The sequence below is a fragment of the Jatropha curcas genome, chromosome 3, assembly GCF_041381405.1.
Source record: "Jatropha curcas cultivar XTBG-Jc1 chromosome 3, XTBG_Jcur_1.0, whole genome shotgun sequence".
Taxonomy (NCBI): domain Eukaryota; kingdom Viridiplantae; phylum Streptophyta; class Magnoliopsida; order Malpighiales; family Euphorbiaceae; genus Jatropha; species Jatropha curcas.
In genome coordinates, this window is record NC_143153.1 from 29,929,999 (window position 1) to 29,954,750 (window position 24,752).

The 24,752-nt window shown below is 32.0% G+C and overlaps 2 protein-coding genes across 6 annotated transcripts; one reads left to right on the top strand and one right to left on the bottom strand.

The window, feature by feature from the left end:
- The first annotated feature begins 12,070 nt into the window (after nt 1-12,070).
- LOC149497891 (glycosyltransferase-like protein) lies at nt 12,071-15,293 on the top strand. Of its 5 annotated transcripts, XM_089719784.1 has the most exons (6): nt 12,071-12,487; nt 12,629-12,873; nt 13,168-13,191; nt 13,361-13,431; nt 14,265-14,375; nt 14,549-15,293. In XM_089719784.1, exons 5-6 carry the CDS (start codon nt 14,295-14,297, stop codon nt 15,116-15,118), a joined length of 651 nt encoding a protein of 216 aa, XP_089575910.1. In that variant the 5' UTR covers nt 12,071-12,487; nt 12,629-12,873; nt 13,168-13,191; nt 13,361-13,431; nt 14,265-14,294; the 3' UTR covers nt 15,119-15,293. The 5 variants fall into 5 exon arrangements, with proteins under 5 accessions (XP_089575910.1, XP_089575909.1, XP_089575907.1 ...); XM_089719783.1 differs by having other exon boundaries at nt 12,629-13,191; XM_089719781.1 differs by having other exon boundaries at nt 12,072-12,487; nt 13,168-13,431.
- Nucleotides 15,294-16,726: 1,433 nt separating this feature from the next.
- Nucleotides 16,727-20,236, bottom strand: LOC149497892 (Phototropic-responsive NPH3 family protein). The gene is made up of 5 exons (XM_089719539.1): nt 19,776-20,236; nt 19,591-19,660; nt 18,673-19,287; nt 18,041-18,580; nt 16,727-17,489 (listed from the first exon to the last, which is right to left on the bottom strand). Exons 1-5 carry the CDS (start codon nt 19,877-19,879, stop codon nt 16,950-16,952), a joined length of 1,869 nt encoding a protein of 622 aa, XP_089575665.1. The 5' UTR covers nt 19,880-20,236; the 3' UTR covers nt 16,727-16,949.
- Nucleotides 20,237-24,752: the final 4,516 nt, after the last annotated feature.

A 24,752-nucleotide genomic window follows, 5' to 3' on the forward strand; every position in this document is an offset into this window, starting at 1 on the left:
TTAAGACAATTCGTCCTCGAATTGCAATCTAGTAGGAGAGAGTAAGAACGGACACATAGGGAATTTCTAAGTCATAATAAATTATGTCCAATACAAAGGAGACAGCTCAAGAGCGAATAATATGAACAAAGGAAAGAAAAGAGTCAAGTATTCTGATTGTATTTTTATCACCAACCATCAAATTTAGTGTCACCTGGCTAAAACTTATAAGAACTTCAGTTCATTACTTAAATCTCCAATTACTATCTTCATACAACTACTGAAATCTCTTTTAAAAAAATCTCTCTTGAATAAAGTCTTACAATAAAACTTAGTTAACCAAGAAAAAATATATTTTTTTCTCAAGATTATATAATTTCATTTGAAAATTTAAACTTTCTCTAGGCATTTCTTCATGAAAAATTAACACATAGTTTACAAACGCAAAACAATTGGAATCTAATTCATTTATAATACTAAAAATTAACTCTTTTAATTACATATATTAGTACTAAAACTTTTCTTAATCAAAGGTTCAGAAATTACTACTAATCATCATTATTCACGACTTACCTAATCACTAACATTTTAGCCTAACATTTATTATGTGCCCTAAATATTCACCTTATACCTAATACTCATCAATACTAAGGTTTTTAATAAAATTTCTTAATTCTTTTCCTAATGCTGCCACACCATCTAGATATATCATCAAATAGATAGACCATAATAACCCAACTTCTATACCAAGACTGGCTACCCGACATTTCTAGCGTTCATGTTCTCAACTTGACTACTAACTGTCTACTTACTTATTATTATCACCACCAGTCTTATTCTTCTTTGTCCAATCTTCTTTCAAATTTTACTATCCTTGAAATCGTTTCTTATTATGATCTAATCCAATTGGCCCCGTGATATAAATAGACAGCTTTCAAAAATAATTTTCTATATAAATAATCAATTTCAAATTATTTATCATAACACAATTTGAATTCAAAATTAAAATGAGGTTTTACATTTAAATATCAAATATCAAGTAAATAAAACAATTAAGAAGATTATCTTTTTGAATAAATTCTAAAGAAATTCAGTAGCCGAGCTGAATACTAAAATACCGATTCCTAATCACCCAAAATTCATCAATCCACCATACAATTAGAAAACCTATTTATTCTCTACACTATCCTATTCACTGTAGGAATAGAGCTCACATGAAAAGTAGTGTACTGGGTGATCAGACCAATCCACTACCATCAGGTATTACTCTATTCCCTAGCCTAAGGGTTGATACCAACTCTAGCCTCTATAGGTATTGCGACAAATTATCTTATCGTCTACTGCTTTAACTTAATCCTCAACTACTTCTTTCTACGAACTATTGGTTTTCACAATAGATATGGATTTTTCCTTCATAGGGTCCAGTGCGTCCACCATCCCCAAGAAGGAAATTCCCAAGCTTCTTTCCTTATGTTGGTTACGGCCGATCCCAACATAAAGAAATTCCCTATACTCCGCAGTTGTGTCCTAAAACCCTAACCTAAGCTCTGATACCAACTTTGTCACGACCCGATTCCGTGGGTCGGACCGGCACTAGGGCCCAGGTAAGCTTAAGGCCCCCGAGGCCCGTAGTAAGCCTGAAACACTAAAAATTTACTATCTCAATATAATTTAAACATTCAGCCCATATTGATAGGAAAATAAACCTCAAGATTTTATTAAATCTCGGCCCAAATTTATCAGCTACAATATACCACAGTTCGGGCTCAATTAACAATACATCACATTTTTACTATGGGCTCACATAATTATATCGTCTATGTTAATACACGACTAATTGTACACAAATTCTACAACTGCGGAGTCACTAACTATTTGGTATACATAGCTTTTTATACATATAATTACATAGTAAAATAATTATAGAACTAGGAAAATTTCTCTATTCCCCTGCACTGAAGGAACATAGCCTATATCGGATTAAAGAAAAAAAAACTTACTTCCTGAAAAATTAAACAAGACATGTGAGTTTTCTTAAGGAGTGATAATTATTGCATAATACACGCAGTCACACAAATGTGTAAACATATCAATCTAGTCATCCGACTAGTTATATGCTCACGCAGCCAGTCACACAAATGGCACATCACCAGCACTCACAATCATTAACATCTTCATATAATCACATCACGTGGAAATTAGTCAGTGGAGTCACCGAACCCCCGATGAGCCGTCCTCCCACATGGCTCATCCTCTCACATGTGCACCAGGGAGCCGATCCCCCATACTGGCCGACCGGTCTAATCCTCACTTGACCAGCCCTCTCATTGTTTTTCTATCCTCTCTTTTCTTTTTCATACCAACAGGAGGCAACTCGGTGGTCTCCATCCAATCTAAATCATCAAGCGCTCACAACAGGAGGCCACCCTGCGGGCTGCAATCAAATCTAGACTGTCCGGTGCGCAACGACGAGAAGCCAACCCGTGGTTAACGGTAACGGTAACGGTAGGTGCACACGGGGGCGCCGATCTCCCATTTACCCGGCTAACAGTAATCATATTGGATCCATATAATGGTAACGGTCTCACAAACCCATGGTGACCCACTTCATCCCAATTCCACACAAACAAAGCACAGCAATATCACAACACAATTAATCAAGTATTGCAATTAAATGCAAGCATATTAATCAATTAAACATCGTAATGTAATGCACAATTAGACATTCATTCTCAAATGCAAATAACTAAATAAATAGTACTAACAATAAACAACAATAATAAAATAAATAACAATATTAACGATAATAATGAAAATAAGTAAATAAATATGTAAATAATTAAATAAATGATAAAGATAATGAATAATCAAAGCACTATATTTATTATGTACCAAATTATAGAATTAATCCAAATAAACTTATTAATTATGTTGTTAATTAAAATTAGTCTAAGTTCTATCAAAATTTCGGCAGCACCTCCCCTAAAAATTGGACTATCTACCTGCTCAATTATCACAATATTATTATATATTTATAAATCAATGCACACAGCCCATCCGTCGGGCAATTAGTCAATTTAAAATCCCATCCTCCTTCCAAAGCAACAAGTATGTCAACGTTCACTAAATAAATCTACAAATTATAATAACCTCCACCATGTTCCAATGATTTTATTAATTGTCCTCTAACGAATTATCAAATAAATGTACACTTTATAAATAAAACTTGCATCGATAAGTTAAATTCCAAGCTAGCCACTATATCAAAGAAACCTTGAGTAATTGATTAAACTCATACATCATATGCTACTTAACCCATTTCCCACCAAGAACTTAATTTATAACTTTGTTTGCATTATACCACAATAATTGTTCAAGCTAATTAGTTAAAATGGCATGCTGCCATTTCAGGTTTCTCAATTCTTTCGCCATTCCAGTTTATAGTTCAATTTAAACGGTACAATCAAGGTTTCCTCTATAACATGCCAAGAATTCGACCAACGACCAAAAATACATACTATCGTACTAACGAGTCATCATTTCCTTACCAAAAATTCATAATAGATTCAATAATCTAGTTATTCTATATGTGAATTCTTATTTGTCAATGGTTCAACTAATTTGCAATTACATTATTCTAAAATCCTAAACCAATTAACTAATCATGTTCGCTATCGCAATCACACACACTAATCAATCTAATTTATTTACAAAAGATTATAAATGTCTATATATATGTTTAAGCTATTCCAATAATTTAATTTCTTATTATTCAATTCAATCTATTTAATAACTCAATTAAATTCATTAATCAATTAGTTCTTTATATACAAAAATTGAGAATTTAGTCTTAGAACGTACCAATTGAGAATCGGGCCACGATTCCGTGATCAGCGTGAAGAGAGGAATATTCTGTCTCTCGGGGCCTCGCCGGAGTGTCGCCCGCCGGTCACCGGACCGCCGCCGTGCACGGTGGCCGGAAAGTCGCGGCAGCTCAGAACCGAACGCTCTCCACACCATTTGACTCGATTTTCCGTCCAGAGTCCGTCTCTGGTCTTCGTTTCGCGAGATCGGCACTCCAATTAGTCGAATCAAGCTTAACAGTGGTCTAACGCCACTTTCATCGCCGCCACCAAATCCCGATCAAACAACTGCAGTTCACCCTTGTTCGACGCTCATCGTCCATGGAGGAGGTGACTGGAGCTGTGCGGAAATGACGAGGTCGCCGGAAATCGAGCAGGAGACGAAATCCGGTGGTTGAGCAAATCTGCGTCCTCTTCCGCCATTACTGCGCTCGCCGGAGACTAAGGAGAGAGGAGGCGGCTTGAGCATCAGCGGTGGTGGCACCACGGCGACGCGAGCTTGGTTGGCTCTGCTGGCTGGAACGAGGAGGGAGGAAGGAGGAGGAGTTGTCGCCCGATCGAGAGAGAGGAAGAAGAAAAGAAGAAGAAAAGAAAAGAAAGAAAGAATGTCGGTTCCCAGATCATTCTGGTTCGATTCGAACCGGTTTGGTCTGATTCAACGATTTGGCTCGATTCTTGCTCGGTTTGCTGGTTTTTTTTTTTTTTCACTTGGTTCTCGGATTATTCTTGTGGTTTTCGATTTTTGGGCTTGGGCCCAATTTGAAAATTTGGGCTCGAATTGAGCCTATTTTACATTTGCAGCTCACACGGCCAAAATTTGCGATTTTTGATTTAAAAAAAATTCGAAGGTTTTGAAAATAAAAATTCAGGGTATTACAAATTTAAACTGGTATCAAATTCAAAATCAAAACGTTCTTTTTTCATCGATCAAAATTTGTTCATATGGAGGTTCATATATATTTGAGTTCTTTTTTATTATTTACTTAAGGGTTTCGTTTCTTTTATTTGATTTTCATGAACTCAAGTCAACTTTCAATAACGTAATATCATATTATTTAGTTTCTTTAAAGAAATCAGTCTTAATTAAAGTCTAATCTTATCATTTTCAAAAAAATTAAAATTTAATTTTATAATTAATAATAATTTTTTCATTTTATAGTCTATAATTAAATAGACTTGGCATTTAATGTTGTCCTAGAATATTAAAATTAATTTAAAAGAATATTAAAATTAATTTAAAAGAATATTATTCGCTTATAATATGAATATTATTTAAATAGAGATAAATTTTATTTTAAAGTTATTGCGCATGAAATCATGTCTTAACAATATATAAATATCTAGAGAATATAAGAACAAAATTGTAATCATACTTAATACTGTATAAAAATAAATTAATGAGTACAAACAATGAGTAATGCCGAATAATAATAACGTGCAATAACGACGTCATAAAAAACATTAGTATTTAATAAAAAAAATGTCAATCATTTATCCTCATATTAATAATGATTGAGATTGCGCAAAACTAATTATATTTGTATAAATATATAAGACGATATAAATTAATCCAACAACTTTAGCTAGTTTCACGTGAACAAAGAGCAAGTGAATAAGGGGCTCTGTATTTATATATCTGAACACCCATTTAAAAATTATAAAAAAAAAGCAAGAAAAAGCTTTTTTTTTTTTTTTTTTCATTTTCCTTTTTCAATTTCAGAAGAACATCACATGGATCCAAAAGGAGATCAACCAAGCATTAGGTAGGATTTGGACTGATCCTAATTCTTAATTCCTAGCTTGGTGTTCCTTGTTAAACATGTGCCTGCTAGACATTGCAAGAACACGTCAGCTAATTAATTTTAATTAAGCAGGAGTTTAGTGTATAATGAAGTTTACATCACTATTAATTAACTAATGCATATTGGATCAGAAAGGGATGGTTGTGACTTTGGATCTTAATAAAGAAGGGTTGTTGTTTGTTCATATGTTCCTATCAACTTTTCTTTAAAGAAATATTCCTAAAGCAAAAGAAATTATTCAAATTGAAAGAAACTTAAGTCTTTTAAATAAGAAGTCGAACGTACGATCATTATGCATAGAATCCTCTTATGGGCTTAACGTGACGCGAGCAAGATTAGGCTCAACGTTTCTAAAAACTTAAATTACTAATTAAATTATTAATTTGTTATTACATTTCTTACAATAGCACTTGTCCTATTTTCATGAAAGGGCTTTAATTATTTGCTCTTTACTAAGCTAAAGTTTAAAATTTACAATAGTTTTACTAGTTTAGGGTTTAAGCTTTGGGCTTTTTTTTTTTTAATAAGAGAGATCAATAATTGAAATCTCCCATTATATTAATTATGGTTGTCTGCTTAGATTTGAATTCAATTCTTTATAATATATAATCCCAAGCCAAATTTCTTAATTATTTAATTTATATAAAATTTAAGTTGTATAGCATGTGCATTTGCTTATAGTTTTTTCTAATTTATGTCATATATATATTTTGTAAAGTAATAAATAATTTATTGCTGACTTCTTTAAATTATTATAAATATTAATTTATTATATTAACAAAAATAAAAAGAAAGTGTACTTTGATCCATTTGATAATGATGGAGATAAAAAAGAAAATAAATAAATATAATAATATTTTTATAAATAAAAAACATAATTATGTCATCTTTCTAGTCCTATTTATTTATACATCTATAGTAAATTAAAATAACATATATACATATATGTAAGTTAAGGCCTTGCTTTGGACTTCAAAATTCATAAGCGAATGGGAGTCCTGGGCCTTGGATTGTTGGAGTCTGGTCTGCAGAAGTCGCCACTCGGGCCTAGAGTAGGTACCCCAATTCCTGAAACCTTACTATTTTATGTAGATTACAGATTCTAATACTTACATTTCTATGTTACATCAATTATGATCTTTGATAGTGTCACTTGTTGAATAAAATTTGACATGTTAATACCATAATAATTAATTATTAAATTATTCATTTAATGGTTATATATATATATATATATATATATATATATATATATATATATATATATATATCAAAACAAAATATATTGGCATCCATAAAATTCGATTCCATTCACAATTTCAAAAGGTCCAAATCTAATATTCATTAGAACCTTTTTTCCCCAATATAAGATCTTTGGAAGCCTTAGATGATCATATATGCATGTTGTGGACCAAAACATCATCCATCAAAATCACTTTCATTTGTTGAAATTTAATATGAGTCCACTAGTACATGTTTGCTGATGTCAATTCTAATCCATTTGCGTCTACAAGCTTTTGCTAATGTATGATGGAGATGGACCCATATGATAGAATCTCATTTTCTCGTAAAAAGTTGGAGGCTTAGGCTATGACATGACCCTCACCCTCTGGCCATTCAGGCATATATAACAGTGGATGATGATATTTCTTTCAACACAAATATGTGGCTAAGCTAAACACGACAGAAGGTGCTGCTGAATGGAGACAAACCCAACCCCAATTAATAATATCTGCCTTTGAAAACCTCTTCACAATCTCTTCTTTTTCTTCCTTATCAAATTCACTCCACATTGGCCTCAAAGGGTTAATATCCAAAACCCATCGTGGTGCCCCTCTACATATAACATTTTATATTTTTTCAATTATTATTCATTAGAATTTAAATTAATCAAAATAATATTATAATTTTTTTGCTGATCACATCACTCGTTAATTCTTCTTTGTTTATTTGGGAAGTGGCTCATGCTTCTCTCTTTGTGATTCTTTTGGTCTACTCCCTCCGTCTCATGGTATCCAGGCACAAGCCATTGCGAAGGATTCAATCCATGACTCGAGCCATATTGATCAACTCTGTAAGTGCTCTTTGCCATTAAGTTATTCCCATTCGGTTTTTGCTCCATTCCATTTTATTGGAGTATGTGGGTAATCCCACATCGGATAAATACAACTAACTAAAAAGAGTATATAATGTAAAGGGTGAACCAATCAAAATGGCTTAGGTCATTTTGTGTTAAAGGTAAGCCCAATTCATTATAAGCCTAATATTAAATATATAATTGAATTTGATTAATTACTCCTAGGGCCCAGATTCTCAATATGGTATCAGAGCCTGGGACCCGAACCTGCACGAAGGAAGTTCTCGTGTTGGGTCGGTCCCTGATGGACCCATGTGTTGGGTCATCGTATGCTTGTCAAGTGTGTAGTCCCACTTGAGTGGGGAGCGTTGGAGTTTGTGGGTATTACCCACATCGGATAAATACAACTAACTAAAAATAACATATAATGTGAACGGTGAACCAACCAAAATGGTTTATGTCATTTTGTGTTAAAGGTAAGCCCAACTCATTATCAGCCCGATATTAAATATATAATTGAATTTGATTAATTACTGGGCCCAGATTCTCAACACATTTTGTTTGAATGGTTTGACAAAATACGCATATTAAAAATTTAGTCAACACAAATTATTTTATCCTTTTTTATCCTTAACTCGTTAAAATATTAATGAAAAATATTCATTTAATAAACAATCATAAAGTGATTATAAAAAAAATATTATGTAAATATATAAATATAGAAACCTTGCAACTATTTTGGGATATGAAAAAAAAGGAACAGTAAGCAAACGTCTCATAAATCCATTAAAATGAAAGAATTTTATCGATAAAAAAGTGAAATAAATAAATGGGGCAACATCAATTAATACATATGAAGAAGTAAGTAAAAAATATTAAAAAAAATAAAATTTGAAATATAATTAGTTTTTTATTAGCTAGGTTAACACCAAAATAGATCTTCAATTTTTTTTATTTAATTAAGAATTAGATTACATCAATCTCCTATCACTTAAAAACCGGATAAGGACTTTTCTTATTTCGATGTATATTAGATACTTGACCATGTCTTTTGTTATATATATTGCTTCGTATTTAAAATATTCTTTTTTTCCTTATCAAGCATTTTCAGCTGGATTTAATGATTGAAAACAAAATTTTAATTTGAAAATTCAGCATTGTCACGACGTGCTCAATATATTAATTTATTAACTACTTAAAAATATATAGCTTTTAAGTTGTTTCACAAAACACTTTAATTACTTATTTTTTATTTATTTTAAATCAAAAGTTAAAAGTAAGTAGCCAAGCCTAATATAATAGAGGAATTATAAATAATTACTTCATCTATTCCAAAACTAAAGCTTGATTTTACTTTAATATAAAAATTAAGAAAAGTTTTTTAAATGAATTACTTTCTATCAAATTATATATTTTATTCTTATTCATTCTTTTTGAAAAAAATATTTTATTCTAATTTAATAGATGAAGTTAAGGTGGGTTATTTGGAGGATATCGTTGAGAAAATATTTATTAATTTTTAATCAAAATAGAAAAATAGAAAATTAATTTCCAACCTTCTAAAATTAGTAACATGAATAATAATTATTATAAAACGAGTGGAGCATTATTCTAGCATTTTAATGGTAATTGTAGCATATATTTAGATTCTTTTAAAAAATTTTAATTTATAAATGACCGATCTACTCATGTATTTAATATTGTACGAGCACAAATATGCACCCATGTGAAATATATATTTATTATCAGATTATACGTGTGAGCTTTGCCAAAATTGATAATTTCTATTATTTTTGAAAAGCACTACCAATAAATTGATAATAACACAATAAATTTTAACATATTAACAATATTTTTTTTTTATTGTGAAATGAAATATTTGACTTCAACTAAAATATGTATACAAAAAAAAAAGTACACACTAAATAAAAAAAAACAAACAAAAAAATATTAATTAACTATTACAAATAAATAGTTCCCACTTTCACTTGTCAAGTTAGGTATAAATTAACTCTATAAATTCCACTAATTAAAATTAATTATTATGAAAAAAATATTAAACAATATAAAAGATTGGGAAGACAACAAAGGCTCTATCTCCTTTATGCTTCAATCTAAGATTTCAAAAATGGGGGACATATCTAATTCAGTTCAAGACAAGCAAGTGCCTAATGACAAACTAATTTTATTATTTTTAATTATATTTACTAAAAAATGTCCAATGTAGAAGTTGATACGTGAATATTGAGGACCACGTGTTTCTCCACTAACTACATCATTTTGGTTAATCTCTTTCTACACTTGAGAGAATAATATATATATATATTGCACCATTAAAATATTATGTAGATTCCAGATTCCACTACCGATCATCATTATTACTTTTGTATTAGAATAATTAAATCTTTTTTATTAAAATTTTTGGTTGTTAACTTTACATTATTAATTAATTAATTAATTAATTTAAAACCCGTGATATCAATTAATAAAAACCAACCAATTATTCGATAAGACAGAGTGGTCATTAGTCATTACTTTTCGATCCTCTTAATAAAATTATTAATCATGATAAACCCACTTCTCCTAATTAATTAATTAACATGATAATAACCCATAATTATAAAACATAATCTAAAGTTGAAACCTCACTTGGGATTTTTTTTTTTTTTAATTGGAGTTTGAAAAATGAGGAGAGTAGGAATTGTGGCAGTGATTGTTACGTCACAATTCAGTTTTTAGGGAATTTTCCTTTTTAGTTCAAAACGGTAGAAAGTGACTTTATTTTGCTATTGAAAACGACATGCATATCTCAAAGTTAGTGAAAGAAAGAATCCGTACTTCACGAGTTTAATTTATTATTATTGTCATGCAAATCCTTCAGTTATCCACATTTAGCTGTTTGCTTTGACGATAACAACTCCTCCTTTTCCTAAGATTTATTTTTCCCCACTCTCATAATAATTTTCATTTCGCACCCCACCAAATTATGTTTTCTATTTTTTTTCAAACAAAAAAAAAAATTAAAAACTAAAATTAAAAAACTAATCATTGGCATTTGAACTATATATTTTAAAATTTTGCTATTTATAAATTAAGAGATTAGTATATATGCTATTGATTTACATTTTTTGCTATTTAATTAATATAGACCGAAATACATAAATTTATCCGTGACTTTTCTCGCTTTAGCATCTTTAATTTTAAGTTGACTTATTCTGCTCCTAAAATTTATACATTTTCTACATTATTAAAAATAATTTTTAAAATTTTTGGCTTTTATGCATAAAATATTAATTTAATCTGTGGTCAGTACGATTTTTCAAATTATAATTTTCATAATTTTTAATTATCTAATAGGTATTTAATTGTTGTAATTTGTAAGTTGGAGTATAAATAAAGTAATTTTTCAAATTGAATTATTTTTTTTTATCAACAGAATTATAGTTTAATTTTTTTTAATATTTAAAAAAAAACTTATCAAATTCAGTACTACCTTTACAATGAACTAAGAAAACAGTATACATATATCGAAACATAGGATGGAAATAAAAGAAAAATAACTAATTAAATTTCAAGTGATTAATAAATCTAATTTCATAAAATTAAAGCATTCGTAAAAAATTAAGAATATCACATAATTAAAATAATAAAGTCCAAAAATGAATTTATGTATCGGGCAATCAAGATATAATGTTTAAGTTAAATCATAAAATAAATTGCTTTTAAATTGTTTAATTTCGACGTGAAAAGTGTATATATATATATATATATATAATTAGTTATTGTTAAAACATGATAGTATTGGTTTGAATGTTAAAACCAATAAATAGTCAGATTTACGTAGCATGGGAATTAAACAGTAATATTATAAATACTGAATTAAGGACCCAAATTTTGATGCGCAATGTGACATGCTCATACTGATCAAACACACACCGACATGGCAGAAACATTAAGATTCTTCTTCAGTGTCATTTTATTATTATTATTATTTTTTTAAAATTATGTAAAATACTGTGCGTATTACTGTACCGTCCTCACTTGTCATCGATGATCTCTTTTTTTTGCTGTGAAAAAGCAGAAATTTTTGACTATTCCTTTGTTTCTTGTGGGACCCCACCCTCTAATGGCTATCTCAGCCTTTTCAGCAAACCCAATAGACCCACCTCCCCATACGGCTGCACCTCCTCTCACCGGCAACGCGTGCCTCCATGTCACTCTCTCTCTCTCTTTCTCTTTCTCAAGGTCCTGACTCTTTCATTTCAGTACTCCCTTTCTTGTAAATTCCAGTGATATTAATTTTTAGATTCTTGAAAGTTTAATTTGATAATGTAAGGTAAGGCCTACATATATGCATATGCATGTGAAACTTATCATATTTCTTGATAAGAACGAGCAGACATTGATTTTTATTTAATTTTTTCATTTTGTCTCTTTCTATACTCTTTTATTTGCATATACAGATATCCTGTTCGAAACATAACACTGCCAAATACTTTCCCACCTCATTCTCTTTCTTTCTTTCTCTAAACAAAAACAGATCTAATCTACCAAATCACATACATACATCCATACATACATACACATTTTCTTGAGCTATAATACATATGTATAGCAAGTACAGTTCTTGTTGGAGAGTTCAAATTAAATAATTAATCTGGATCCTTCCATCTCATACACTTAATATAGATTTCATTTCTTACTCACATGTCCTACAGCCTATACTGCTTATAATCATTGTGCTGGGGTCTTCTTTGAGTGACAGGGTATGTATATTAATTATTACCCAAGTCTTGAAAATTATTTTTTTTATGAGATATTAATCGATCAAGTTTAGGACTACTGTATTATTAGATTAATTTGAGATCCTGTGGTCAGTGTTTAAGCTTTTGGATTCTTTATAACAGGTACACAGTGAAATGTACGGTGGAGATGTAATTGTCGGCGGGCCATGAGATATGGATTGGATGCTAACTTAATCTTCTTGGTGTTAATAATCTTGGATTAAGATAAAATAATTGTATAGATAAGTGAAACAACTGTTGGTGGTGGTGATGATATATATATAGTTATAGAAATAGAATTCTTGGGTTGCATGTGATTCACCTTAACAGGCTAAGCTGTTTTCTTGATCATGATTGTCTGGAGCAATGTAAGCTCCTTGTGATCCTCAACAATTATTATAAAATAAATTCTGAGAAAAAAAAAATATTTTAATTATAATATTATATAGGTGCATTTGCTGTACCTGTCTGGGGCATCTCTTTCACAAAACTTGAATGGTATTGGCTAGAGCACTGGGATTTGTTTGGCATGCCTCAAACCCCAGATGCGACATTAACATTATTTTGGTTTTTGTGAGAGAGATAGAGAGGAAAGAAAAAGAAAAGAAAAGGATCTTAAATTCTTTGTTAGTTTTTTAATTTAATTTTATTTATTTTTGCAGTATATACTGATGGAGAATGTGAAGGCAAGTAATGTTTTCATTTCCCTTTTCTTTCTCTAAATAACAAACGAAGCTTTCTGTCTGCTTCTCCTGCTTTTGGGAGAATAGTCTTTGGTGCAACAAACTACAAGAAGTTGTACTGTTTCCCTTTTTGGTTTTGCTTCTTTAAAGCATAATCATCTTACCTCTACAGATAACCTTTCTTCTTCTTCTTCTTCTTCTTGGTTTCGGCTGCAAGCTAGCTAGCTCTTCAAATTATTACAGGTCAGAAAATCATTTATCTTACCTTTTTTTCTTGTGCCCATTCTTTTGTTTGTATGAATTTTGTATGGCACGGAATATTAGAAAAGGATCCAGTTTCTTGGTTCCAGAAAGTTTTTTCTTTTATTTCTTTTTCAATTATCCATTTCTTGTTGATGCATTTTTGCTTATTGCTTAACTTTTATCTCAATTAAGAAGTCAAATCTTTTGCATGTTTTTCAGACAATTAGGGTTTTAATTATATGTCTATCTGATCTTGAGATGCACCTCATCAGATATATACTATCAATACTAACAGAAACTGAATTATCATTTCATGATACACATGAATTAAATATTGTATATTAGAGAGAACTTAATTATAATACTAATTAACGGTTTATTTTAATTATCTTCTACATCTATATCTATATATTATTTGAAAATAAAAAGGAATATTGCATCCCCATAATAAATTTGAATCTTCCAAGCATAGAATAGTAGAGACAGAGCCTTCAATTCTCTCTTTTAAGTCTATATCTATGGTTTATAATTAATATCTTCTTCTGTTCAATAGAAGTGCTAATTAACATATAGGTTAAGAACAGCATATGAACATTATAAGATTATTGGTAGATATTTTTGTATATGAAAACTATATTGTGGCCCAAAAAGGAGCTGAATACTGTAAGAATAAAAACAAGCTGCTACAAGACAAACTATACTTGATATGGTTGATGTTATAGCTAATGCATATTCATGTTAGTGTAATAGTGCTTGACATTAATGTTCTTTATCAAGCAACCTATATCTATATCTTTAGCATCATCCAATCTTTAAATTGCCCTATCTGACAGATATGCAATAGAAGTAATCAAGAAAAATTAATGGAGAAATTTCTCAAGCCTTATGACAAAGAATACATGAGAATGGCCATGTTAAAACATGAAGAGACGTTTAAAGAGCAGGTAGTCATATAAAATCTCCCCACATGTATCTATTTATATGTTTTGTGTTCTTTTCTTGGTTAATTAGGTTTTCTTGGTTAATTAGGTTTCGAATTCGAAACTGGATTAACATTATGGTCCTCAAGAAGGTGACTCTAGTACCACTTAATTATCTTCTAGTTACCATTTTGCAGGTGCATGAACTTCATCGACTATATCGAATCCAGAAGATACTGATGAAGAACATTGCTAACAACAGGCCTAATACATTACAAAATACTCAAGAATTATGGAATGCGAAGAATAACATTAATTTTGCACATAAGTCTATAATCAAACTAGACTTGGAAAGGCCAGCTGAAGATTATGCTTTGGAGTCAAGTGGAGATAGAGTGTTAGAGTTTATAGATGAAAGTGAGATTGAGCTAACATTAGGCCCTTCGAGTTATAATAACAGGAGGAGGAAGAAACCTGACACACCATTAACATCAGATTCAGGACCAAGCTTTTCTTCATCTTCTACTGGATCTAGCAATATAAACAGTACAAGTTCTTTGAGCCATCATCAGAGAATCAATAAAAAAAGAGAAAAACCTGATGGGCGCGAATTGGGGCTCGTTCATCAGGTTCCTGATGATATGACATTGGGTGGTTACCAAAGTGAAAGTAAAACAAGTAATATTGATGTTGATGAACAATTGAGACAGGAGAGGTTAAAACAGCCTCCTTGGCTTTTTCAAGTTTTGAGTCTAAACATGACTTGAACTTAAAAAAAATATAGTATCTTTTAAACCCATTTCTATATATATATTATATATATGTGAGATCAGATTTTAGACTAACTTTTTTTGGATTTTTCTGTGTAGTCCTTTGTAGAGATCATGACTTGCTTTTCCTGGCTTGCATAATGCAATAAAATCTGAGGATGGGTTGTTTTTAGATCTTTCATATCAATCATCATTAGTTGCCTATGCAATTGTGTAAACTGGCAGAATTGTCTATTCCTGTCTGAAACTTAAATATTATCCATGACAGCAATTTCCATACTAGACCTTAGTTTTGAAGGCTCATTATATTTGGATTTTATTTAACCTCAAAAGTATCAACGGACTATTTTTGATGATCTGTTAAAGTTCTTAATAATGAATTTGTCTGATTCAAGTTGACTAATGTTGAAGCATTTCAATATTGCTATGCAAGAATTAAAGGATTCACAAGGGCCAATGTAATCAAATGCGTTTCTAGTGTAATGTTTATCTTACATAAAAATGCCTTTGATTATTTTATCTTATGTTATATTTCAGTAGGGTTCACCAAAAATAACTTCAACTTTCAAGTAATTCAAGGAAATTTTTGGATTGGACTGTTGTAAATGGACTATTTATTATTATTGTTGATTTCTCCACTTGTGATTGCCTTTGCAGATTAAAGCATGTTAAAGAAAACTCTAAAAAATGTGATTTTTTTTTTCAAGTCTTCTGTCCTCTAACCTTCCTTTTTTCTCTTCAATGCTCTTCATAATCAATATATATTCAACCCAACACTTGAAAATTTATACCCCACTAAACAGAAATAACAGAGCTTATTTTTGTTTGTCTGCCACCAAATCAACAACAGATTCCCATCTCAATAATTAAGGTCTATAATCTAAGTAAGGCCTGCTTGTACTAAAACTGCCATATGTATAATATATTACTAGTTAGCTTCAGTGGGTGGAGATCCCCTTATGAACATTCATTCATTGATCCAATTTTTCAAAGAACTATCTTTTTTTGTGTTGTATGATAATTTACCTCAGACATGAGCGTGCACTTCTGCTAGGCTGTCCCTTAGGCCATTCTTGCTTTTCCAAAAGCTCTTTGTCCAAAAAGGTTTCAATAATTTATATACAGACCCCACGCACAGTTACACATAACTAGTACTAGGTAGGAACTTTACTTCTTGAACCACAAGGTCTTAGTTTTGAATGTGCACTTCTGGTCTCAAATATAGTTCTAAACTTTGACTGATCTGCAGAATTATTATTCACAGCCCAAGAAAAAGAAGTGCCATGAATCCAAAATTGAAAGGTGACTCGATCAGTCTTCCCTTAAAGAACAAATTTTCACTTGAAAGCCTTATCGAATATACATTACAGCATTGGATTCTCTTTTTCTCGTATGTTTGTTCTGCTATATTATTCTTTCTTTTGAATCACTTTCCCAGGAAATGAACTGTCCATCACCTTAGTCCTACAAAAAGGCTGATGTGCCATATCTAAATTATTTTGCCAACTGGAAACGCTTAAATTCGAGATTTTAATTCCTTCCTTATTGCATTGGCAGTAATTTTGACAAGAAGAATAAAATTATGCACCAAGCAGCAGCAATTCCTAGCCTTTGAATCATGTATTTTATTGATGACATGAAGACACAATGACACTGTTATTTACAAGACTATCAAACAGAAAAGTACAAGTAGAAAACAAAACAAACAGCTTCTTGCTACTATAATCTTCTCAAGTCTGCCTTAAAAACAAAGCCAAAAGAAATAATAACAATAACACAACGAACACTGTGCTCTCTATGAAGTGCAGATAGATGCAGCCATTTTTCATCAGGAAATGGAGTGCCTCCGATTCTTGCTCGGTTTTGTCCTACCTTTGGGAATGGAATCACCTTCAGCTCGGACAAAAGGATAAAGGCGTCCAAGCCTTTTCGAGACGGAGTTTATAAATGATTTTCGAGGCAACGGAGGTTTATCTGCTGATGGCGTACTGTTTGATAATGGACTATTTGTCGCTGATCTACTACCTGCAGACTTTTCAATTTCTTTTAATCTCATTTTCATTTTCACTAGCTCAATTTTCAGGTCCTCATTTTCTCTCTTTAAATTAGATATCTCATCAGACACAGGAGGAATACCAGCGGAGTATAAATTCATTTTCTGAGGAAGTGCAGGGCTATCTCCACCTATGATATTTCCATTCATGACATCTCGAAGACGCTGTTGCTCATAGTATAATACCTGAACCACAGTCTGAACCGGAAGGCGATCATTTTGAGCAGCATGAGCACAAGCCTCCCTGGAAAGCTTTTGGCAATCCATCAAGCTGCAAACTTTCTTTCTATCCATATCACTTAGAGCAGGATGAGCCTATCAGCATTATAGAATTATAAGGAGACAAGCAGATCAAAAACTGAACTTCTCTTAGAGGAAATGTAAGCGTGCCACTCATAGATTTTCATTACATTTCAATGCCTGTCATATTTGTTTGCCTTATAATAATAGGTAAAAATCATCACTTTTGCTATATGTTAAATTCTACTATCAACTTAACTAAACTAATATCTATCTAAAGGGTCAAAATTTTAAATTAGAGTTCATTAATTGAGCAGTATAGGGATGCTAAGCTGGGTCTAAGATTAGTTCATGCCTAGTCATGGAAAAGTCAAAAGTTCAAATGCTGACCATCTCCTCCCTCTAAAGAAATGCCTATATATATATATAAGAAATGCCTTATTAAGCTGCCTTAAGAGATGACACTAGTTTCCATATGAGCGATTCAAAGAGTTAAGTATTTCTGCAACTCAGATTCTTTGAATACTTAAAAGCTTCATAATGTGATGAAGTGAATAATTTGAAACATTTTAGCAAGATAGAATTTAGCAACTGCAGATAGAAAGATTACATTTAAGAGAGTGCACCTTAAGGAAGATGTCTATGGCTCTATACATCCCATCTTCTGTTATCCTGGATTGTTCTGGAATAAGTTCAGCAAGATTAATGAATCTTGAAACAGTTAAGTTCCTATCAGAGGCTATTTCAGCAAGGTAGTTCTCCATCAGCTTCCCAACACGTTCCATGTCACTTGGAGGAGGAGAAACATACTCATCATCTGCTTGGTACGCAAATTGATTTCCTTCTACTTCCAATTCTAGGTAATTCAACATGATCCTTTGGACTGTATCCACATCAAACAATGTATCACCAGTGAATGAATATGAAGGAATCAAGAGATCATCCAACACAGCCTGTCCTAATTGCAAGGCCATTCTCTTCTCCAAGTCAAGCCTACAAGCAACTGTTGTTTCAAGATATATTGCAGCACGAAGCAACATAGATAGAAAGCTAACTGAAAGTGCATTCCTTTCCCTTGGCAAAAAACTAACAATTGTCTCTAAAACGACTCTCTTCTCATGCTCTTGTTGTAGCTCAATTTTCTTCCTTCCCTTTCCAAATATTTCCTGGAAAAAAAAACAACTAAGATGTAATATTTATATTTAAGCACATAAGCAATATAAAAGTATTAAATTAAGTTTTCGGGTTAGGATCTCACCAAACCTCGTAGAGATTTCTGTGCATACAGCATAAGTATAGGACCAAGAGCATATTGTTTAAACCCTCTAGCCATCATTGCAATCAGAACTCTTTGAAAGATATCAATTCTAAGAACAGTTAAATCTTCAGCCCACCAATCAGCAATGGACTTTGGTTGAGATATAGCAGAAGAAAGCACGCCTTCATTACCACTATCAGACCTACCTGAAGTAGAAAATTGACTTTCCCTGCAGGCCATGAATGCAATTGCATCTATGCATCTACTCACCAATTTTACTTTGTCTGCAAGTGGAAGGAAGTTCTCTGACGAGTACAATATCGAAACTGCCCCAGCAAGACTTTTAAGTGCTACTTCATTCAAGTAGGCTTCAGTTCTTGCTACTAAATTTCCAACTGCATAATCTTCAGTCATTTCTAGATACTCTGCCACGCATCGGAGCATAGCAATGTTTTCTGTACCTATTTCAAAATTGATTCCATAACAGAACTTGGCTGCAAGTTCAAATGCCTCTCCCCCTCCAGGTATATCAGGAATGTGAATCTCAGTAAGATCAGCATCATTACATTCTGATACCAATTTCCTTATATACCCACATTTCGAAACTAGTGGAAACTGCCAGCAATGCGAAACCAACAAAAAAAAAAAAATCCAATTCAAGAGATTATCAAAGATCATACAGTTATTCTTCTTAAAATAAAAAGATTATACAGTTACACCATGTGGATATATAGATAATTAGGGCTAATGGAGCTATTACATATACTACTGGATTCTTGTCAATTCTCTCTTGATTGCAGATAAATACAAGTTAATTTAATTAGTAGATTATAACAAATTGGTCCTACAAATTTTTCTTGGAGGTTACAATTATACTTTATAATAAGAAAAAGAAGTCGAGATTACAAAAAACCAAACCTTATGCAATGAAAAGGATGCTCCACCCGCAAGAACAGTGACATCGCTGGGGATTTCTTGAGAGAAAATCCTGAAAAAGTTCATGTTACACAAATACCCAGAAAAGAACATAGCTTGAAACTTTTTACTATAACAAAAAGAATTAGTGAACTCATTAAATATATAATTAAGAAAAAGAAGCAAACCATTCACTAGTTCTCTTCATGACAGTGGACAGAAGCTCTTTCTTTTTGGCGGACATGTTCGCAGCACTGGTGGGTGCAGTTTCGTCCTGATTAAGCTCCACCATGGCAGAGAAGGAAGGATATTTATTAGGACCATGTCTCCATCAGAGAGTGAAAAGAATAATGATGAGTCCAACCAAAACAGAGCAGTGCAGTGCAGGAAACACAAATTAGAGAGAGTTAAGAATTAGAAAAACCAATATGCATGTACTTTTTTGGTTCCTTACGACCCTTTTTTTTTTTCTTGAAAAAAAAAAATAAATAAAGCGTACAAACTGAGAAATAGTGAGATTAGATGCTCAAAGGCTCTAACTTTTCCAATAATTAGCAAATTGAATAAAGCATATCCATTTTCAGCCTTACAGAAAACAAGAATGGATGGCAGTTTGGGTAATTATGAGGAAAAGGTGGGTGAATTTACAGGGAGGAGGATTTGCACATGAAGGTTATGTGGTGTGGGCTTCAGGAGTTTGATTGTGAATGGATGAGATGGCTGCATGTTCATTGGCAGCTAAAGGTAGGAGTTTCCACGTGGAATTATTCCCATCCACAAAATTCTTCTTTTTTTCACAGTGTAGCCAATTCTTGCCACTCATTGGGCCAGCTTTTTGTGCAACTTGGAGGAAGGAAAAAGGAAATTCTTCCCAATTTTGCTTAAAGTTTGTGATCTTTTAACATAGCAAGAAATTGTGAGGAAAATGTTCTTAGATATCGCCATTGAAGACCTAATTTTTATGGATTCAACAAATTTTATTGGAGAACACCTTGATCATTTTCAAACCTGACAAAACAAATGAAAAGAATTACTTTACAAGTTTATAAGTGTGTGAGTGATAAAATTCGATTGCACAAAACTAATTAACTTCGGATTGAACCAACACAAGATGGAGTTTAAAAGATTTTCGAAAGTCATTACATTAGAAATCATTACATCACGAAGAAACATTTTAGAAATTTACAGAATTAAAAACTTCAATTTTTTTTTAAGTTTCATGGATTTTGATAAATTTCATGTGTTGGAAAACTTTGCCTGCACTGTAAATGGGAAAATTGCAAGGAAGACATGAAAGCAAAGGGAGATAATTTCCGCTTTATTCTTTCCAACTCATAAAAGAACACATATATGATTTTTTTTTTTTTTTTTTTACTATAAAAGAATAATTATTTGATATTATTTCTTTCTCAATAATATAAGTAAATTTCATAATATAATATATAGATGTAGCGTGAGTTGCGTTAAAAGATAAAAATCTCACATTACTTGCACAAAAGAAGTATCTTCAAGCTTTCTTTAAACACCCCACGATCCATCATTTCCTCGTGCTTCTTTCTTTCTGTTCAAAATGATAATATATAGAACAAGGAATGAATTCGAAGAAAAATACAATATCCTTAAATTATATTTGACATAATATAATATAATTAAATGAATTATATTAATACTATATGAAAGTTAATTAGAGATCTCTAATACATAATCATCGATTACGTGTCAAACTTTGTTATAGGGAAAAACTGAGAAACCTGATGACAAATTGTTTGAGAAAAAGAGGCAATGTTGGTCTAAACTTTCTGCTCAGTACAACAGCAAGGGTCCATACAATGCTCCATAAAAGTCAAACTGCTCACGTGCAGGATCACGTGTTCATGTGTGTGAAAGTGAAAGAGATGAGAATGGAAAACTTTTGGGAAATGGAGAAATATGTATGAGATCAATGTCCCTACAATACTATCTCATCTCTTTTAATAGTACCCTCTGTAAGGGCAACCTCAACCTGATGGCCTTTTGTATTTTAACACAAAAGTACTTAAAAGAAAAGGTTAGCTGTGATGTGAGTATATATTAAACTGTTGATGGTTATTCACTACCACATGGTTATCAAAGCTTTTTAGTTTGTTAACCGTTGGAATGAGTTAAATTTAATATTTGACTACTAATTTTTTTTATTTTTTTGAAAATGATTTGACTACTAATATTATAACAAATCTCTTTTCAAAAAAATATTAAAACAAATAAAAAGAACAAAATGAACTATTAGAATTGAACCTTTGGTTAATAATATTCTATCATTAACTGAGTTGTTATGAGATATCAATTATTAAATAATTAGTGTTTTCTCAAAAAAATTAAATTCAAGAAACATCAAGGTCCAATTCTAATGTTGATAGTTCATGGGACAAAAAATCTGATGGGAGCGGGTATAAAGCGGAAACAACCCTCATCGAAACTATATGAGGCAAACTAAAAACATTATCGAACAAATCAATAAACTGACCTCTTGAAGCGCAGAATCGCTCACCGGTCTTCTTTCCAGAGATCTTGGAGTCACCCACGATCTTCTGCAGTAATCCCTAACTATCTCTCTTTTGGAACTCTCTGAGTGGCAGAGAATAGAATAACGTGTGTCTATTTATATTTAGGGTTTTCCAATCTTATATTAAAAAACCTCTCTTCGATAGGAAGATATTTTTTAATATAAAATAAATTAAATAAAAAATTATTTAATTAAAATAATTATCAATTATTTTAAAACTAAATAATTTATCTATTATTTAATACACCCTTAACTTTCCAAATAATTAGGGCACTACAGGGACCGCAAGAATAAAATAAATCAGGCTACTAATTATAATAAGAACCTATGTAGACCAACATATTCTTATTATAATTAATCATGAATTATTCCACTAAAAACTCATGACTGAACTCCTTATTTATTTTACAATTCCACAACATAATAAAATAATGTTCCCCACGTTAAGATTACAGATGCTGTCATTTAAATAACTTACTGACAATTTATTTAAATCACAATATAACTTTAAGATTGTCGCTCAACTTATTTCATGTGTCGGATTTAAAATCCACCTGCAGGGTTTACACAATGAAACCTTATAAGCTTACTTAAAGTGCATCATCAATCTCTAAACCGAGACATGGATTCTATCATTAATTAATATTTCACAAACATAAAAAATCTTTGCCCAATTCACCGAGAATATTATTCCAATAATGAAACTCACCCTTTAATGAATCAAAGCACAAGACAATCAATGTTTGCTCATATTAAAATAAATCAAGATTAAGAACAATAAATATTATTTCTAATGTCCTAGAGAATATGTTTAACAGTCAGTACTAAACATCCATTCTCTACTTGGTCCAATTAAATACATACAAAATGTACTAATCACAATTATTGTTCATATGCTAATAACATTTATTTAATGCAAATTTCCAATTAAATACAAAGAAATAATTGTCAATAGAAAATCATTCATAGCTATACTATTACATATGCATGGTTAATAGTATATCTCTATCAATCTCCCACTTAGACTCATAACCATGCATCTATAACTTTAACTCCCATTCCTTCTACATGACTGTCAAAAGTCTTTGCTGGTAAGCTTTTTGTAAAAGGATCTGCCAGGTTGTTTTCCGATGCAATCTTTGTCACTACCACATCTCCCCTTTGAACTATGTCTCGTATCAAATGATACTTCCTCTCAATGTGTTTTGCCCTTTTATGGCTCCGTGGCTCCTTCGAGTTTGCAACTGCCCCACTATTATCACAATAAAGTGTAATAGGCAATTGCATTGAAGAAACTACGCCTAGATCCATAAGGAAGTTCCTAAGCCATACAGCTTCCTTTGCAGCTTCAGAAGCTGCCACATATTCAGCTTCCATGGTGGAGTCAGCAACACAAGTTTGCTTAATACTCCTCCAACTTATGGCTCCACCTCCCAAGACAAAAACATTACCAGAGGTTGACTTCCGAGAGTCCTTATCAGTCTGAAAATCCGAATCTGTATACCCAATGGGTACAAGATCGTCAGACTGATAAACTAACATATAATCCCTAGTCCTTTTCAAGTACTTGATTATATGCTTGACTGCAGTCCAGTGTTCTCGCCCAGGATTAGATTGAAATCTGCTAACCATGCCAACAGCAAAACAGATATCAGGTCTGGTACACAACATTGCATACATAAGGCTTCCAACTGCAGAAGCATATGGAACTGCCTTCATGTTCTCTATCTCCTCAGGTGTCTTAGGACATTGGTCCTTAGATAGAGTGATTCCATGTCTGAAGGGAAGAAAACCCTTCTTGGAATCCTGCATGCTAAAACGAGCAAGAATGGTATCAATATAAAGTGCTTGAGATAAGCCAATCATCCTTTTCTTGCGATCTCGCATAAGCTTAATCCCAAGAATATGAGCAGCCTCTCCCAAATCCTTCATATCAAAACGTTGGGATAGCCAATCTTTGACAGAATTCAACATACCTACACAATTCCCTATAAGCAGAATATCATCCACATATAGTACTAGAAAAACAACCTTACTACCATTCCATTTCTTATACACACAAGACTCATCATGACACTGATCAAAGCCAAAACTTTTAATCGCCTGGTCAAAACAAGTATTCCATGACCTAGATGCTTGTTTAAGCCCATAAATGGACCTATTCAATTTGCAAAGCAAATTTTCTTGGCCATTGTTTATGAAACCTTCTGGTTGCTTCATATAGATGCATTCATCAAGACTTCCATTTAGGAAAGCTGTCTTGACATCCATTTGCCAAATCTCATAATCATAATGAGCTGCAATGGATAGAAGAGTTCTAATAGACTTTAGCATGGCTACCGGCGAAAAAGTTTCCTCATAATCGATCCCTTCTTTCTGAGTAAACCCTTTCGCAACAAGCCTTGCCTTATAAGTTTGCACTTTACCGTCTATACCCCTCTTTTTCTTATAGATCCACTTGCATCCGATGGGTTTAACCCCTTCAGGTGGTTCTACAAGTTCCCAGACTTGATTAGAGTACATGGACTCCATCTCAGATTTCATAGCTACAAGCCACTTATCAGCATCTTTATCTTGTAGTGCTTCATCGTAACAGACAGGTTCAATATTCACTTCTTCAGGG

Excerpts from the sequence above, each read along its gene's own strand:
- LOC149497891 (XM_089719783.1), top strand. The coding sequence starts at position 14,295 with ATGGAGAAATTTCTCAAGCCTTATGACAAAGAATACATGAGAATGGCC. Across the intron at positions 14,376-14,548 it reads AAGAGACGTTTAAAGAGCAG|GTGCATGAACTTCATCGACT; the intron begins GTAGTCATATAA and ends ACCATTTTGCAG.
- LOC149497892 (XM_089719539.1), bottom strand. The coding sequence starts at position 19,879 with ATGGTGGAGCTTAATCAGGACGAAACTGCACCCACCAGTGCTGCGAAC. Across the intron at positions 19,661-19,775 it reads ATGAAGAGAACTAGTGAATG|GATTTTCTCTCAAGAAATCC; the intron begins GTTTGCTTCTTT and ends GAACTTTTTCAG. Across the intron at positions 19,288-19,590 it reads CATCCTTTTCATTGCATAAG|TTTCCACTAGTTTCGAAATG; the intron begins GTTTGGTTTTTT and ends CATTGCTGGCAG.